Genomic DNA, 15,023 nt, shown 5'->3' on the forward strand with positions numbered 1-15,023 from the left:
CACATCGCCAGGTCCTGTGCCACCTTCCCAGTGGCCAGTAGGGAAACCCAGGCCCTCCTTCTACACTGGGTTCCAGCTCAGGAACCCCATAACCAGCAGTCACAGTCTGTGCAATCCCACTAATTTCTGCTGTTTCCCTGGGCTTCTTCCAACCCAGCCTCTCTCAGGCTTTCTTCCTCCTAACTTCTCTGGGTAGACCCTTCTTTCAGGGCTAGGATCAAGGGCCTATTCTCCTCCCTGGATGTCCTCTTCACCACCTCTCTGTACCCAGAGAGTAACTGAAGACTCCCTCCCTTTAGCCCTCTTCTGCTCTCATCTTCCTGGCTTTATGCTAACCAGCCTGCTCCTGCTCAGCTGGGCTTCATGATCCGTTAAGCCTGGCTCTCCCTCCAGGTGCAGCCAGGTACCATAACTGACCTCTCAGGCTCACATTAACCCTTTCAGGGCCTGTGGGTTACACACCGCATCACAGTCTCTGAGGACATCAGCAAACCCAACAGAGAGTGATTTTTAAACATGTCCAAAGGAAGGACAATGTAGTATCACATGACAGAGCATACAAATACTAGCTTCTTAGAACTTTCCACTTATGGGTCCTTTTGAATAGGTTTCCTTTGTGAAATATGTATAGATACGTAGAGAAAGGGTGGTGGTGTGTTAGGACACTACCAGGGACTCAGGAGACCTGGCGTCAATTCCCTGCACAGCCACAGTCTTCTTGCATGACCTTGGGCAATTCACTTAGTCTCTCTGTGCTTCAGTCCACGTCAGTAAAATGAGAATAATAGTCCTTTCCTATCTCACAGATGTGTTGAGAGGCTACATAGACTGTAAGCTCTTTAGGGCAAGGACTGTCTTTTTGTCCTGCATTTGTAGAACATCTAACACAGTGGGGTCCTGGTCACTGGGGATCCTAGGTGATACCACAATGCAAATAAAGAATAAAGATAAAAAAGATTGTGAGGCACTTAGATATTACAGTGAAGTGGGTCATATAAATACCTACTAGATCAATAGTTATACATTGCTTATAATGGAATTATTATAAGTAAAGGAAATACACTCTAAAAGCCTAGTACCTCAGTAGTCCCTTCTCCGGGGGTTCTTTCCTAATCAAACACTTTGGCACTGAAGAGCAATAACAATAAAACACTGAGTAGGGGAGGGGAGCTCCCAGCTTGCTCCTTTTGTAATGTCTCTTCTTTGAGTTTTCCTGCAAAGAGCCTCCAGGTTCTGATTTCTGTTGGTACGTTCCCCTTTAACTTGTTTCTGTCAACAAAGTAAGCAGAAATGACCCAGAAACGTGGGGCAAATACTATTCCTTCCTCTCTCTGTATCCTGCCCTCTCTCCCCCTTTTCCCCTCAGAGAAGAGAACTGAAACAGTTCTTCCACATCTAGGGTCTGCTGGGGGACAAGGTAGGGCGCTATGAGCCCATGGAAGAGAAATTTAACTTTACTTTTCTTTACAAAACGGCACAGTAAGTCCTCTGACAATGTGTGTTATTGTTAGACTTTCCTGTTAAATAGTCCAAGAAACAAAGAGAACTCTAATATACATTTTGGTATAATCAAAGCACCATGCTAGTTTGTCCTTTTCAAAGTATTCCTGTTTTTCCCTATTACTGTTTTTTAGATATGGAGAGAAATTCTTCCAACATGATCCCTCTTGCTGAAAACTCTCCTAATAAACAAGAGACTGTGTGTATTTTTGGAACAGGAGATTTTGGAAGATCTCTGGGGTATAAAATGCTCCAGTGTGGCTACTCAATAGTGTTTGGAAGCCGAAATGCACAGACTTCCAGTCTGATTCCCAAAGGCACAGAGGTGCTGAGCCATGGAGAGGCTGCTCAGAAGGCTGACATTATTATTGTAGCAATTCAGAGACAACATTACAACTTTCTCACAGACTTAACTGAAGTTCTCCATGGAAAAGTATTGGTGGATGTAAGCAACAACCTCAAAATAAACCAATATCCTGAATCCAATGCAGAATACCTTGCTCAACTGGTGCCAGCCGCTAAGGTAGTGAAAGCATTTAACACCGTGTCAGCATGGGCCTTGCAGTCAGGCACGTTGGATGCAAGCAGACAGGTAAGATGAAAGAATAAGAGCTTCTTGTAAATTATATCATATGGCAATTTCTGAACAAAACAGCAAAATACATATAAATAATAGAGAAAAGTATCAGACAAGGTTCAGATGCAACTTTCATTATGATCCCCTGTGTTCAGTCAAATAACTAAGCCAAAAAATCCTTTCATGCTCAAATATGATGGTTTGATCTTAGCCTAGAAATAAATCTCTATCCCCAACATTTAAAAAATTGATTTTCCCTGCCTTTTGATCGTTAAGCACATGTCCCCGACCCTCAAACCACAGGAAGATGTTAACAGAGATCAAAGAAGGGAACAACTGTTATGTATCGACAGTGTTGGGAGGATTTTAAAATCATCTAAAAATGTTAGTAAGTTACAAAAGAGGAACGTTAAAAAGAGGGAGAAGACCAGGATGAAATGAGGGTTGTAGGAAGCTGAAGATGGGAAAGACTAAGGAAAGGAATTGAGAAGAAGGAACCAAAGAATCAAGAGAAGAAGGAAAGAAGAGAGGAAGAAGCATAATGAGGGCACTTGCACAATGCAGGAGGAGAACTGAGACAGAAAGGAATGTAGGGTGGAGAGGAAATATCAAGTTGTATAAATCACACTTCCATTCTGGTTACTTTCAGGTTGTGGATAAGCGTGGAAGCAGATATGTCCCTTCCCACAGAGTTCAGAAGCAAGGCTGGACTTATCCGGAGTTTAGACGTTTTGAGGGGAGGGGCAGGGGGCAAGAAGGGCATGGAGATTCTGATGCTTAGGCAGCTTGGGATGGCTGGAGGAACTATGCAGTTTGTTAGCCATCTTCATGGTTCTCTGATCCTTGGTCCACTGTGTGCTGGGGTAGGCCTGAGAAGCAGCTTATTGGAACTTCAGGGGTTACTTTAAGCTGCTCCAGGTGCAACTGTTCCCAAGGGACTGCTCTGGCAGCCAGAAACCATCAGAATTCCCTTACGCCATGTGCTGCCTCAACTGGTCACTTAAGCCATCATTAAACCTGCTTCGTACTGCCAGGGTAGAGCCAAGGATCTGGTGCCTTGTACTCCTGTCCAGGCTTATCTCTGCACAGATGTAGCTCCCTTCAAACTGCACTATGGTCAGAAGCTCCAAAAATCCCCATTATTGTGGATCTGAATGAGAGCAGATTGCCTTTTTTCTCCAGACTCCAAGATGAGTACTGTCTTTCCCAAAACACCCCTCGCCCATCTCTTCTGGCTGCCCTGTGCACATGATAATTGGCTGGTGAGGGTACGCTTTTCTATTACCCTGCATACCCATATGAGAGAGGCTCCCTCTACATTGTTCTCAGAATCCTTGAAAAGAAATATTTATTTTAATGACAGGTGATCTATATTCCTATTACCTGTATCCTGATTGCTCTGGGCCCCTTGGGAATCACTGCTTTATATGTGTGGGGCAAAAGTGGAAGATTGTGACCATTTGTATAAAATCCTAGAGAACCCTATGCCAGTAAGATGCAATTGTGTTTACAAATTGCTTGACAAAGTTGTCTTCCAAAGCGTGTGCTAAAATCCAACAGTTCTAGCTAAATATCATTGTTAAGTGTATTATATTTTGCTATTTTCATATATAAGATTGTTTCACTTTAAACCTCCCACCTCCCCAATGAAAAGGTTTTACCTCTGATTCCGATTCTCAGTAGCAGAATGTTATCGTTTGACCCTTGCATCAAAGACTAGCAAGAAAGCCAATGATTTCTAGAAAGTTTGGAAATACAGTCAACTTAAAGGTCTTATTTTACAGGTCAATAGTAAAAAAGACTGTCCCAAACATATGTCAAAATAAAGCCCATTCTTTTTGTTGCAGGTGTTTGTCTGTGGAGATGACAACAAAGCCAAACAAATGGTGATGGATATTGTTCGGACTCTTGGTCTTACACCATTGGATCAAGGCTCTCTCTTGGCAGCCAAAGAGATAGAAAATTACCCACTGCAGCTCTTTCCAATGTGGAAGTTTCCTATCTACTTGGCTATTGGCCTAAGTGCATTTTTTTTCTTCTACAGTTTGATCCGTGATGTAATCTACCCCTACATATATGAAAACAAAGACTTATCATTTTTTATTGCAATTTCCATTCCAAATCGGGTCTGCCCCATAGTGGCACTCATCCTTCTTGCTTTGGTTTACCTTCCTGGCATAATTGCTGCAATTCTCCAGTTACACAGAGGTACAAAATACAGTCGTTTCCCAGAATGGCTAGACAAATGGATGCTCTGTAGAAAACAGCTTGGATTAGTAGCCTTGGTTTTTGCTTTTCTACATGTTTTGTATACTCTTGTTATCCCTATTCGCTATTATGTAAGATGGAGATTAAATGTTTACGTCATATCTCAGGTAAGTTTCTGTTCATTTCTCCCCGCAACCCATGTATGCTACTATTTTGTAGGTTGAGTTTCAGAATTTCATGTCAAAAGTCATATTTGTATTGATTTTATGCTAGTGAATTTCTTTGTATCTTTGGTGTTTCCTCTAGGCATCTGTATTTCCAAAGATCACTGGTGCTGTGGTTAAATGGGGGACTTCTGATCTCAATCCTCCTTCTGGCTAGTGTAGTGATTAACAACAGGTGCAGAAAAATATTAATTATAAATAATTTTGAGGTACATGTTCCATATTTCTGCATATCCCTTTGAGAGTGGCACATTTACTGACATTCAGAAAGTCATGCCTTATTTTTAAAAATAACCATATTCCCTCAATCATCAATAGGTCTATCAAAATGTACTGTTCACGTTACAAAGCTATATTAATGCTACACTAAGGCTGTATGCAACACTGTATCTGCTGCCTCTGAGTGGCACATGCTATGGAAGGCCCTGCATGCTGGCAGTTCAGGACACCCCACTCTGTTCATGAGACAATCTGGTCTGCTGTTTCAGATTCTTTTAATCTATTTACAAAAAGCCTTTTCAGTTCACCTTAAAGAAACCTCATGTTAAAAAGCATTTTTCTGTCCATTGGAGCTGCAGCTACTGTACTATTAAAGTATATGTGATTTTTTTTCTTCTTCAGATAAAGGACAACAGAACAAATCCATTTAACAACACTACGGGCTGGATTAGTGACTCTTACTTGGCTTTAGGCATCCTGGGATTTTTTCTGTTTGTCTTGCTGGGAATAACTTCCTTGCCCTCTGTCAGCAACAGCGTCAACTGGAGAGAATTTCGATTTGTACAGGTGAGAAATATACTTTCTTTCAACTAAAAAACTAAGTTCATGTCCTTTCTCTCTGCTGCATTCCCTGCACTCTGCTGTCAACTTTCGTGTTTCCGTGGTAGCTCATGATGGTGGCATTGCGGCCGCCACCTACATAAAGTAAAATTAGGAAAACTGAACTTCCAAACAACAAATGAGAAGTTGCAATGACAAATGTGTTGCTTTCAGAAGATGGTTGTACAAAACAGAGTGATCAGTTACATCGAGTAAACCCCAGAAATATTCAGCCACTGATTAAAAACCCATGTTCTTTCACTAATGATTTTGACTCATGAAGTATTTACTCCATGTTGAAATTTCAGTTAACATTAGTCTGGAAATTCACTCTGTTGAATAAATTGACAGTTATTGTCACTGTGAAGTGCCAACAATATTCAGGCAACATACAAGCAACTATACCATCACTTTTTGCCATTTCATAAAAGTCAATATTAACAATCCATTTTCCCCTCTCAACACTGGAAAAATGTGGTGATTTTCTAAGTGATTGTCATAAAATGATGCACTCTATCTGGCAGGAGGTAGCTTTTCTTTAGACTCTCCCTATAAGCCACCCAGCCTTCCCCCCGTCTTTGTGAGATCATAAGCATCTCTTAAAAGGAATTGGGCAAAACATGCCCCATCCCCCAGAACAATCAGAACTATTAGCCAAAAATATGTTTATGTGGGTGAGGGTGAGAGAGTTAGCTCGGATTTCACCGCCGCATTTACCTCATTTTCAAACATAGCAATTGGACATCGTTCAGAGGTCCCAGGGTTTGAAAATCAGGACTTACATATTTGTAGCAGTACTGATGCTATTGTGCATCTGTAAAGGAATGGAGTGTATGATTAAAAGGGTATTGTTCCTTTAAGGGGACAGGCTGGAGACTAAAGCCTGGGGAATAATCAAAGAGGCCCTGGCAGGGCTGAGTTCTATAAAAGGAACGGGAAGCAGGGAAGCACGGGAGAAGTAGATGTCAGGTAGGCTGATGTGAATGACAGTTGCTCTCATAGGCACTAGGAGACAGACCTGGAACTGATTCAGAGACTTGGGTATGGACTTTAAGTTTGGGCAGCTTGAACCAGGGCTCTACCAGCTGTTTGTTGTAATGGTTCCTGGGCTGAAGCCTGTTTAAAAGGGGAGATGGTATTTTGTTTAAAAAAAAAATTTGCTTCTTCTTGCCTGGGCTGTTAAACTGAAATCTATGGCTGCTCCGCTTGGGGCAATCAAGGTGGGGCACTCCAGCAGCGTCACGCTGGGCTGCAAGGGGGTGCTCCTTGACTGCCTGCACCTTTATCGCATCCTAGTCAGATGAGAAGTTTATGCTCCATTTATGGAAAAAAAATTAAGGCTACAAAATGGCTTTAATCTATAAACTGTAAAATGGTTGGTCCACTGAGGTGGTCAGTGACGGAGAACTTTTTGCAGCACAAAGTATCAACATTTAATTCGGTATAGTGCCATCAAGTGCCAGTCTTAGCCAGGCTGAAATTGCCCCTGCTCATGTGTACTTGTTCTTTCTGCCTCCTCTTCAGCCCCTTTATGCCTCTGCTCCATCTTTGACCCTTTCCCTCTCTCTGTGTTTGAATTCTCTTGTAAGTCTGTCAATGGCACTCATCTGACACTCAACCGCATCATCTGCCCCTACTGCTCACTCGTCCTGACACTGCTTGTCCCACCTACAAAGATGTGGGCCGTCCACACTGCTAGACCTACCTCACCAGATATCAGAGAGCCAGTGGGGCATGTCGCAGTTTGTTTGGCTGCATTAGCAGCCATCCCTGCTGCTACAAATCCTGCCTCCCCACTCCGTGTTGGACACCTATAGGGAGCCTGCCTTTCCTCTAGTGAGTCACCTGTTCTAAGGTCCAGCTCATGTGCAAGCAAAACTGGTAAACTCATGGCACATGATATCATGTGGGTATAAATAGTACAACCCTGGTGACAGTGCAACACTGATTACTGTTAGCACTTGGTTCATAGGAAGTATTGCAGCACTGGTTGGCTTCAATGCACCCATTCTGGGTAACGGGGGCGGGAAAGTCTCCTATCAAGGAAGCTTTGGTGTATTGAAGAAACCTGAATGATATGAAAACTCTTGTTGGATTATCATTATGGCCTCTAAAGAGCTAGGGCCTCTGGATTAATTTTCACCAATTTTCATGAAAATTACAACCAGCTGGACCTAGGTGTGACCTGGCAAAAATTATCAGAATTGCCAAGCAAACATTTTGAGAAGTAAAAAGCTTTGGTTAAGAATATAAAGCAATTTCACCTAAACAGTCTCAGTTCAGTCCCAATTTTGGTTATATCCCAATAGTTATATAGTTTGTAAATAGCATTTACTGTAAAGTTTACTTTACAATCTTAACTGATGCTCTTTTTTTCCCCTCCCAATAGTCCAAACTGGGATACCTGACACTGATTTTGTGCACTGCACATACGCTGGTCTACGGTGGGAAGAGATTCTTGAACCCTTCAATGTATAGATGGTATCTTCCTGCAGCATATATGCTTTCTCTCATTGTTCCTTGCATTGTCCTGGCCGTTAAATTTGTTCTGATATTCCCATGTATAGAACGACCACTCACACAAATTCGACAGGGCTGGGAGAGGAACTCCAAAGGTTCAAAACAAGCAAATTACAATGATAGCAAGTCAGCAGTATAATCACTTAGTAAACACCCAATCTGTATATCATTGCAATGTCTCAAAAACTTAAATTTTATATTAATGTCCTTTCCCAGTTTTACATGCAGGAAAAGGCAAAAAGGAGGAAACTTTGCCAGGTCTGAGCAATTTATTGATATAAAAAATGACATAGGTCCAATCTTAAACACAAATAAAGCCAGAAGCCACTGGGAATGCTCTGTGACCCATGAGCTGGCTTCATCTCCCTCTCATTCACTTTATAAACTCACTGCTTGTCTGCCCCTTCCCACTCGCCTGGAGTCAAGACAGGAGGAAGAAACTGCCTGATTTCCCTCCTTTTATTAGTATGGAAAACCACTCTGGATATGGCACCACCAGTTGTTAGGCTGGCCCTGCCTGGACCATGGGCAAAGAGGAGCTCAGCTCTTTGATGGCTTTGCTTTCTCTCCATTAACCTCTGTTTCAGGAGAGGTCCTTAGCTACACGCCATGTATACCTTAAAGATAGCTGGCCAAGATTTGTTTGGTTTGTGTACAGAAATTTTACTGTTGGAAGTGGGTGGGCCAGTGGTCCTTGCTACACTGGACTACTGCAAACTCAGGCATCAGGCTGCTGGGAAGCGGGGAAAAGAGAGACTTTTCAAAATCATGGATAAGGAAAGTGGTGTCAGGAAAAGACAGACCTTGGTTATGGTGGTTACAAATGTGTGATTCTCCATGAAGAGTGACCAGTGATTGAGATTGTGATTATGCTGCATTCTCAAGTTAAATCAATTCATCATTTTGCTTAATATGAATTTGTGGTCAGATTTGTTTAGTCTATGCTTATAATGAATTATAATCTCTGGTGTAATATGCTGATTTATTGGAATTTTTTGTTATAAGTTCAATAAAGAGGAGGTCTTTTGCTTTCCAAAATCCTGGGGTTCAATATGACCAAGTGTTGCTCAGCAGCAGTTATATTGTGCATATTTCAGTGACAATGAAGAAAATCCTCAAAATAATTGATTTCTGAGAGTAATTTTGGAGATCTTGCAACACAGAAGGACTGTAAATGCTCTATAGATGTATGCTTAGCCACCAAGTCACCTGTGTGTGACAATGCTGCTGATAAACAGGGAGCAGATGGTGAATGATGACTTGGTTCTAGAATTGAGGTGACTAGAGAAACCACCAGACCTCTTTGCACTGGGAGGGGAAAGAAAAGAATGAATAATGGGTTTTAACAGGAACAGACTTGCTCACCAACTCTTCTGTCGTATCACCACTGTTTCAGAGACAAGATCAACACATACAAATGGGTAATTGTAATAATGAAATGACTAATTGAAATTTCAAATGGGTAGTATCAACCAGGCCAGAATAAACAAAAAAATCATTATCTGACGCTTTCCAAAACCTTTACAGTATGGGAGTAATTTTACTCCACTACATCCACCATAAAGAAAAAAGTACTTAGCATGTACCTGACTCCTAAAAAAGCGTAGGCCTGATGGTGGAATGATAAACGAGACAAATGTATTAGTGACTGGCCCAGCCAGATTCCTTATGTCTAGTCTAACACCAGTGTTATCCGCCTGCTAACTACAGCCACTAGTCACTGGTGCAAACTTCATATTTCAAGGTGTATTAAGCTATACATACCATTGGTGCAATTAAGTAGTTTTCTTTCCCCTTTTAACTGATAGGTGAGGGTCCACAGAGGGTCCATTTAAAGTTGTTTCAAATTAATGTTAAGAAATTATTGACTGAAGAAAGTGCAAAAGTCACAGTCCTAGCTCAATGTCCTTTTGGCTAAGTAAAAACACAGAAAAGATTATCCTTAAAATTCAACCCTCTGACACACCAAGTGTAAAGTGGCTGGCTGTTTGGAGAAGAAAAGCTGAAAACAAAAAAGTAATGGATAAACAGAAATCTTACACACCTACAGTCTAGGGGCAAATTCTGCCTTCAGTAACACCTGTGTCAACAGAGTTACTTCAGACTACAGAGCACAAAAATATTTCCAAGATACACCAATTGCTTGTAACTTCAGGAAATTACTGTTAAGAGCTCTGCAAATATAGGTGCAATTTCAGGAATTCCCCTTTCTACCTGTCACTGCGAAACTCCTAGGGAATTATCTCTGGGCTAGAGTATAAACTTCACTAATGAGTGCCAAGTAACAAAAGTCCAGTAGGTTTGATTTACCAAATACAAATATAGTGTGTACTTCATTGCCCTTTGTTTTAGAGAGCAGGGCTCCACAGATGCCAACTTTCCATTGTGCCGGAGGGTGCTTGACCCCTGGCTCTGCCCCAGGCCCTGCCCCCACTCCACCCTTTCCCTAAAGGCCCCACCCCACCTCTTCCCAACCCTGCTCCACCTCTTCCCACCCCGTTCCCCCAAGCACGCCGCGTCCTTACTCCTCCCCCCTTCCTCCCAGCCTCCTGCATGCTGTGAAACAGATGATTGTGGTGGGTGGGAGGTGCAGGGAGGGAGAGAGAAGCGCTGATTGGCAGGGCCGCCGGCGGGCACGAGGCGCTGGGGGAAGGGGAGGCGCTGATAGGGGGGCTGACGGTAGGTGCTCAGCACCCACCATTTTTTCCCCATGGATGCTCCAGCCCCGAAGCACCCACAGAGTTGGCGCCTATGCAGGATTCTATGTACAGGGTTCTTTGTGTCAGGGTACTCAATGCAAGGCCAAATCCTGTAGTCTTTACTCAGGCAAAACTCCCACTGCAAAGTAGTCCGTCTTAGTACAAAATTACAGCTGCATGATTTCATACAATCTTTGTAATCAGTAAGGGTTGTCACAGATCCACAGGATCAGTGCTATGGCCCCAGCTTTGGAACAGTCTCTGGGAGGACCCCACTCTTTCTTCAGGGTAAGCCGCGCAGCTTCATTGCCTCCTTAGGCCTTCAGCACTCCCGTTTCACATCATGAGCACCATTCAGCAAGTCCCACTCTGAGGCAGGACCCTGAGGAAAACTTGTACAGCCTTAAGGAACAATGCACCTCTGCAAGCACCTGCAGCCACACTCCACCAGCATTGTGAAACAGTAGGGTTTATTAGTTGACTGGAACACAGCATAGGAAGACTTTGGTTAGTTTAGAGAAATTAAGGTTATAGAACAATCCATTCTGGGTAGCCAGAGCCCAGTCAAGCTGCAGTGAGTCCCCATTATTCAAGCTCTGTCTGTCCCTCTGTCTGATCTCCTATGTCAGACTCCTACATGTGCCCCCGACTGCTTCCCACAGCTGGCCCTTAAATTCCACCTCACCCCAGTTCTTTGTCCCCAAGCTGGAGAAATTCAGCTTGAAGTCCATATCTCTCTGGATCATTGGTTCCTAGGTGTCCAGGTCCAGGCTATTGAATTTGACAGTGTCTTCTCAAGAGCTCCATTGATATGGAATCTAAGGCTCCAGAAAGTGAGTCACCCTTTGCACCTGTGTCTTAGCTTGCCCCAGGAACAAACAGTCCCTTTTCACCCACTAGGTCAAAATGCAGCATATAGGGGACACGGAGGCACATATAGCCTTCATTAAAATATTTTTTTTTAATTCCCACTTCATCACACGGGCTAAATAGTACCACCAAATGACGTAAGACCATGGAATATACACTTTGCCTCATGGGAGACTGAGAGTAGGGGGCCCTTTCTATAAAGATTGATGTAAAATTTGTTTTGTGACTAGTATATGAACTAAAATGATTCCTTTTTTTTAAAGTGAGACACATTTTTAGTAAGGGTTTGTCTATATGAGGAAGTTAGTCCAGAGTTGCTAGTATGCTTTTAAATTCACACCCTAACTTACTCCCCCTGTGAATGTTCTTACTGCACACTACAACTGCGCTTGAGTAGTTTAGCTTAATGTGCTTCCAAAGCGCACTAAACTACTGCACACAAAGGCACTCTCAATGGTCAGTAAGCGTGTCCACATGGGGAGTTAGTGCGGAGTACCTCCCACACATTACCTGCTGTGGCCTTTTTCCGCATGTAGACAAGTCCCGTGATGTTTCATAGCTGTAGTCTGCAATTTTCTCTTTAGTCTAAGTTCTTTTGCATTACTCCAGCTGGAATCAGACTAAAGGAGTAAAGCCCTAGAATCTGATGTGGTCAACCCAATAAAGAATGACATCTTGTTTAGTGCTGGGGATGGTGAAAAGTAATGTGGGTGCAGGCAGCACTAAGGGATTGATCCAAAGCCCTTTGACTGATAGAGTATGGTACAGGGATGTTTCCTGTAAAAGTTTTTTCAAGTCCTCGCAACGGCCCCGAGTGGTGGAACTGCCCTCCAACAGGACATATTTTTCCTGTCTGAGCTGGAATGATTTCATATCCCGTTGTCCAGGGGCAGAATTATTTTAACTATTTATTACCAGAACATTTTAACAGAAATCGTAATGTGTAAGTATATTTATTTTTCTGTAGTAATCTTTACGTATTTGAACTATTCCACAACAGCTTTAAAACAATAATGATCAGCTGTGTAAAACAGCACCTGTACATTATACATATGGTTACTGGCTGAGTTTTAAATATGCCAAGTATGTTAGAAGTGTTAAAATTAAGAGCATATAGATTTTGGATTGGGTGTGTGCTGTTCATCTCTCAGAAGCCTAGAGAAGCCTTTGTGTGTGTAAGTGTCTAATGCCATCTTACGACTCCCTGCTGTAACAGCACATTAGCTTTCTGACTACACTGTTAAATCCAAATCAATGAATGGGTGCTTTAGAAAATATGAAATGCAGCTCTTTAAGCAATCATTAAAATATAATAGGATACTGGTGAAATTTACAGACTACATGGAGATCAGCACCACAAGCCAGGTTTAGGGTTCATAGCACGGGAACGCTTTACTCTGATGAACAGGGATCAGCATAAGATCTTTTAAAAAAATCTACATACAGAACAGTAGGTGTGACTTAGGTTTGCTTTTGTCTTTTTACCAGTAAATGTTATGAATATGTTTACGGAATATCTGTTGGAACCAATAAAATAATACTTTTCCTATTAGTAACAAGACCTGAAAACATTTTAATTGCATCAACTGTATGTGGGGCTTGAGACATTTTGGGGTGTCAAGTATGCACCAGAACCCAGTGCTACAGCTGGTACATGGATAATAGTACTGTTGGGACTACAGAGAATTTGGTTGGGTTGATCATTAGTTACATTTGGTTCCACTACCATTACACCGAGTCCCACAGTTTGCACCCTATTTTATCCTCAAGCAAGATCTTACGCAGGCTATAAATTGACATCTCTGAAATTCTTCCTAGCATCTGAATTCCTTGGCCAGAGCTTTCTAACCCTTGCTTCTAGGCTCAATACCAAATCCAAATTGTGACTTCTCAGGAGTCTTTCTGTAAAGAACCCCCTTCTCCTGCTTGTCGTGCTTTTCTCAGGGCCTCATTATTGTCACCATCTATTAGACAAGGTGAATTAGAAAAGTGTACCTTGTCCCAAATACAGTGACCTCTTCAGATCCACCAACCCAGATACTGGAGTGATGAGTGGTATAAATAGGTAGATGGAACAATTTTTCTTAACATGCTGCCCCTGATCAGAAACATCGTATTTTTAACCCCTCTCAGCTGCTGTTTGCTAAAATTAGCAAGTTATTAAGTCTTTAACATGCAAGCAATAGCCTCTGTTCATTTCCTTTTTCACATACTCCTAAAGCTTTTCTTTAATTCAACTTTTTTTCCATTTTATTTGCTTTTGCCCTGATCCGCACTTGTTTCTAACTCTGCCTGGTAAACTGAGCAGTTCTTTCATTAAAAGGAAATCTACAACTCCCAAGAGGTACTTGGGTATCACATCAGTTGGACAAATAGCACATATCTCACTGTTATGGCTTCTCTAACAATGTTCTCGATTTTGGGGGCCCAGAATTGCCCTAAAGATGTGGTATAGACATCTTCACATAAATGATGGCCCAGACAAGACTAAAGCCATTGAACTATTGATTTCTGAGGAGGAAATTTATAAAACACAGCACTGCAGAGCCCTGAAAAAATACAATTAATCACTTGTGCTGACCACAGGGGTGTGTGAATCTAATAACTTCTTAGAAGCATGCAAACCCAAACTGACATTTTTAGTTCATATGTGTTCACAGTCCGCCAGGTTTGCTTAGCTTGGGGCTCATTCAGACACAATCCCTCTAAGCACACCTTGTTGAAACTTAATATCCAAGTCTCCTCTCACTTACATGGATTTAAATCAAGAATAATTCTCCTGAAATCAACAGTCACATCAATATAAAACTGGTGCAAAACAAACCATTACCCTTTAGCATTTTACAGTGCCCTTCTTTTCCTACAGTTTTCATGAGTGACCAGCTGCCCCTTTCCTATATCCAGCTCATTAGAGAGTTCACCAAGTATAGTTCCTCTCCCTTCCTGCCTTGACTGACTGGAGGAGAAGACGTCCATGATAACAGGGGATGGACCAAACCTGAAATAAAAAATACCCCAAACTAGATCCAGATTTGAGAACCTGTGATGATATTAGAGTCTCTCTTAAAATATGAAACAAATCAAATGTCTCCCATTTTCATGTTTTATTATCAGAGAATCATAGAAAAGAAGGTCTGGAAGGGACCTTGAGAAATGACCTTATCCTTCCCATTGCACTGAGATAGGACCAAGTATACCTAGACCAACCCTGACAGATGTTTGTCTAACCTGTTTTTAAAATTCTTCCTGCCCCACTTCATTGCCAAACAATGGCCACTTCACTGGTGATTGTCAATCAACTTTGACACTTGGCTACAGGTGTCCCCTTGTCCTCTGCCTTTGAGAAACAGGTGTACCCACTCCCCACACTTGTCTGGTAAACACACTTCAGTCATAATTCCATCTTATGTTCATAACTTTATATATAATGTTGCTATACACACTTCACCCTGATATTATTGATGAGCAAGTTATTGTTTTTCAAATGATACCTCACAAGGAATATTTTATACAAAGATTATTACAGGATGTGTAGGATATGAATATGGGGTGAATTCAGTCACACCTTAGTGCTGCCCTCACCCACATTACTTTCCAGCATCCCTA

At 42.0% G+C, this 15,023-nt stretch overlaps 1 protein-coding gene across 1 annotated transcript; it reads left to right on the forward strand.

Moving 5' to 3' along the window:
- The first annotated feature begins 1,636 nt into the window (after positions 1–1,636).
- Positions 1,637–8,847, forward strand: STEAP4 (STEAP4 metalloreductase). The gene is made up of 4 exons (XM_077809422.1): positions 1,637–2,092; positions 3,925–4,452; positions 5,131–5,295; positions 7,718–8,847. Exons 1-4 carry the CDS (start codon positions 1,637–1,639, stop codon positions 7,985–7,987), a joined length of 1,419 nt encoding a protein of 472 aa, XP_077665548.1. The 3' UTR covers positions 7,988–8,847.
- Positions 8,848–15,023: the final 6,176 nt, after the last annotated feature.

Source organism: Eretmochelys imbricata, chromosome 2, assembly GCF_965152235.1.
Source record: "Eretmochelys imbricata isolate rEreImb1 chromosome 2, rEreImb1.hap1, whole genome shotgun sequence".
Taxonomy (NCBI): Eukaryota; Metazoa; Chordata; order Testudines; family Cheloniidae; genus Eretmochelys; species Eretmochelys imbricata.

What these genes read in the sequence shown, in the direction of transcription:
- STEAP4 (XM_077809422.1), top strand. Translation starts at nt 1,637, where the DNA reads ATGGAGAGAAATTCTTCCAACATGATCCCTCTTGCTGAAAACTCTCCT. An exon ending in CGTTGGATGCAAGCAGACAG is followed by an intron (nt 2,093 to 3,924) that starts GTAAGATGAAAG and finishes TTTTTGTTGCAG; the next exon opens with GTGTTTGTCTGTGGAGATGA. An exon ending in ATGTTTACGTCATATCTCAG is followed by an intron (nt 4,453 to 5,130) that starts GTAAGTTTCTGT and finishes TTTCTTCTTCAG; the next exon opens with ATAAAGGACAACAGAACAAA.